This window comes from Camelina sativa, chromosome 13 (assembly GCF_000633955.1).
Source record: "Camelina sativa cultivar DH55 chromosome 13, Cs, whole genome shotgun sequence".
NCBI lineage: Eukaryota > Viridiplantae > Streptophyta > Magnoliopsida > Brassicales > Brassicaceae > Camelina > Camelina sativa.
Window position 1 is genome coordinate 4,421,893 of NC_025697.1, and position 2,568 is coordinate 4,424,460.

Genomic DNA, 2,568 nt, shown 5'->3' on the forward strand with positions numbered 1-2,568 from the left:
ACCAAAAAAAAAAAAAAAAAAAAAACCCAAAGAAGAAGCGGGTTGGTGTAGGGGGAAACCTTAGCGGAACGGCTTAGAGAGGGTCTGGTGTTTTTCGAGGCAGAGGTAAGCCTCTTCTTCGAATCAACCATCTTCTTTCGGGCAAGAAGAAGAGGGAGAAGAAGAAGGAATCAGTGTTTGGTGTCAGTGTTTTTTTTCTTACAGGGCAGAGAGAGAGATTTTGTGTGGAGATGAAGAAGTGAAGAAGAAAGGAGCAGTGAAAGTTGGGATTATATTAGGGTACGAAGGGGTCTGATTTGTAATTTCTGATATTTTTTTTTGTGATTTTTCCCCCTGAAGGGTAAAGGAGCGTTGCCAACCCCAACCAACGTCAAAAAGACGACACGTGACTTCACATATATTAGGAATTACCCACTCACGTGAGACTCACGTCCACATGTTTTGTTTCTTTCCTACTTTTGGTCTGCTTCCCTTGTTCACAGCGAGTTGTGTTTCCATCTTTAAGCACCCCAGTTGCAATGTATTGAGTTGTGTTTCTATCTTTAAGCACCCCAATTGCAATGTATTGAGATGTGTTTCTATCTTTAAGCACCCCAGTTGCAATGTATTTGTTCTGAACTGCTGATACGTTGGGTACCTTCAGATTCTTTGCTGCTAGTCTTTAAGCAAAGTAAAAGTTAGAAGATAAATTTGTATCCTATATAGTATGGTCTTTTTAAATAACTTTTATACTACAGGTTTTGATTGAAAACCGGAAGAATTGTAAAAGAAATGATAGAAGATATAGTCAAGTTATGAGATGTTTAGATCGAAAACCACGGAATTTTTTTTTTANGAGAACCACCGCGAATTATCCTAGTCTTTGGCCTGACTGTGACTAAGCAGACTCTTCTTCTCCTTCGGTTTCATTTCCCGAACTTTCTTCTCCTCCCTCTTTCTCCTTCTTCCTCTCTGGAGATTGCTTCAGACTCACCAAGAGCTTGGCCTCATCATCTTCATCTTCACCCCCTTCCTCACCATCAGAGTCATTGCTCTTACTCTTCTTCGAAGAAGTCCTCTGCTTTTTCACCTTGGCATTCACAGCTCCTGATGAAGATGAGGGCTTTTTCTGTTTTCGGTTCTTTGATTCAGGAACCTTCTTGCTAGGTTTCAAGACCTTGGGCTTCGCCTCCTCATCAGATGTATCATCATCATCACCAGCATCCTCACCACCAGAGTAGCTGCTTTTGATCTTCTCCAAGGAAGTCCTCGGTTTTTTCACTTTGGCATTGCCAGCTCCTGATGAAGATGAAGGCCTTTTCTGTTTCAGATTCTTTGTTTCAGAAACCTCCTTGCTGGATTTCACAGCTTTTGCTGTCTCTTTTCCATGACCATTCTGCTTGCTTTTGGACCGTCCACTCATGCGAGAGGCTGCTGCTACAATCTTCCCACCAATATCCCCCATCTTGCCATTTCTCTCAGATTCAGCCTTTGGAGCCTTCTTCTCCACATGTTTCGACTTTTCAGCTTTCTTCACACCACTTCTTGGCTTCTCTCCTTCTTCTTCACTATCATCAGACAGCTCAGCAGATCTGGCTTTCCCCTCGCTGTAAACACAATAAAGGTCATTGCATCTTCAGCAAAGCAAGACAAATATACTATAATCACTATAGCTCTCTCTAAATTATATATTCAACTTCATAACGTGTGTAACAGAGATAATAAGGTGTCTATAAGTGTGGTGCCTGTAAAGAGTTTCAAACAGATGCAACAAAGATCAATAACAGCAACTTACTACTGATTATTTTAAGAATGAGCAACACAGGCATTATAAACAATCAGTAGAACACAAAACAACAACACATGATCTCTATAATAACCAACATTATAAAGGAACACTTACGGTTCCGGGGTATCCTCGGAACTCTCATCATCAGATACATCCGGTAGGGAGATCTAGAAGAAAAAAAAAACACCATTAACACACAACGGCAAAAGGATAATAAATGAGGATAAAAACACTCTCTAGCTTAGATCGCTACCTCATCATCATCATCAGCATCTTCAACATCATCTTCTTCATCAATCAACTCCCACCTCTCCTTATTCATATCCAGAATCTCAACCTCTCCATCCGCATACAAAATCTATTGTCATAGAAATGATAACACAATGTAATAGAGAGTACAATCATTAAATGAAACATAATCTAAATACTACAATTGAATTCCCCTAATCAAACTACATCCACCACTCAAAAATCATTCAATTCAGATTAGATATATTCAACATTTCATTAAATGAATATGCAATTCAAAACCCAAAATAGTATATAATATGAAACAAATCCAGATTCGAGCAGAAACAATCAGATTTACCCGATGTTTCTTCTTAGAAGGGACAAAAGCATCCACCAATCCTTGATAGAATCTGCCAATTCAAGAGATCTGTAAGGATTCATTCAACACAAAGGTACTTGAAAAGAGAACCCTGATTTAGTCAACACACAAAATCGAACACTCACTTGCGGTCAATAGGCCACCAGACTCTAATCTTCGAGCCCACAAGACCTTCTCCATACTCTTGACC

At 39.6% G+C, this 2,568-nt stretch overlaps 2 protein-coding genes across 2 annotated transcripts in view; both read right to left on the reverse strand.

The window, feature by feature from the left end:
- The window catches only part of LOC104737928 (splicing regulatory glutamine/lysine-rich protein 1-like), a 2,555-nt gene extending 2,057 nt beyond the window's left edge, over positions 1–498 (reverse strand). Inside the window, exon 1 of the mRNA XM_010458174.1 lies at positions 431–498. Coding sequence (XP_010456476.1) covers positions 431–498 — 68 coding nt within the window. The remainder of the gene's footprint in view (positions 1–430) is intronic.
- LOC104737929 (uncharacterized protein ZK546.14-like) overlaps positions 1–2,562 on the reverse strand; it is a 4,855-nt gene extending 2,293 nt beyond the window's left edge. Inside the window, exons 1-5 of the mRNA XM_010458175.2 lie at positions 2,504–2,562; positions 2,358–2,409; positions 2,022–2,126; positions 1,883–1,935; positions 842–1,586 (exon numbers count right to left, since the gene is read on the reverse strand). Coding sequence (XP_010456477.2) covers positions 878–1,586; positions 1,883–1,935; positions 2,022–2,090 — 831 coding nt within the window. The 5' untranslated portion in view covers positions 2,091–2,126; positions 2,358–2,409; positions 2,504–2,562 and the 3' untranslated portion in view covers positions 842–877. The remainder of the gene's footprint in view (positions 1–841; positions 1,587–1,882; positions 1,936–2,021; positions 2,127–2,357; positions 2,410–2,503) is intronic.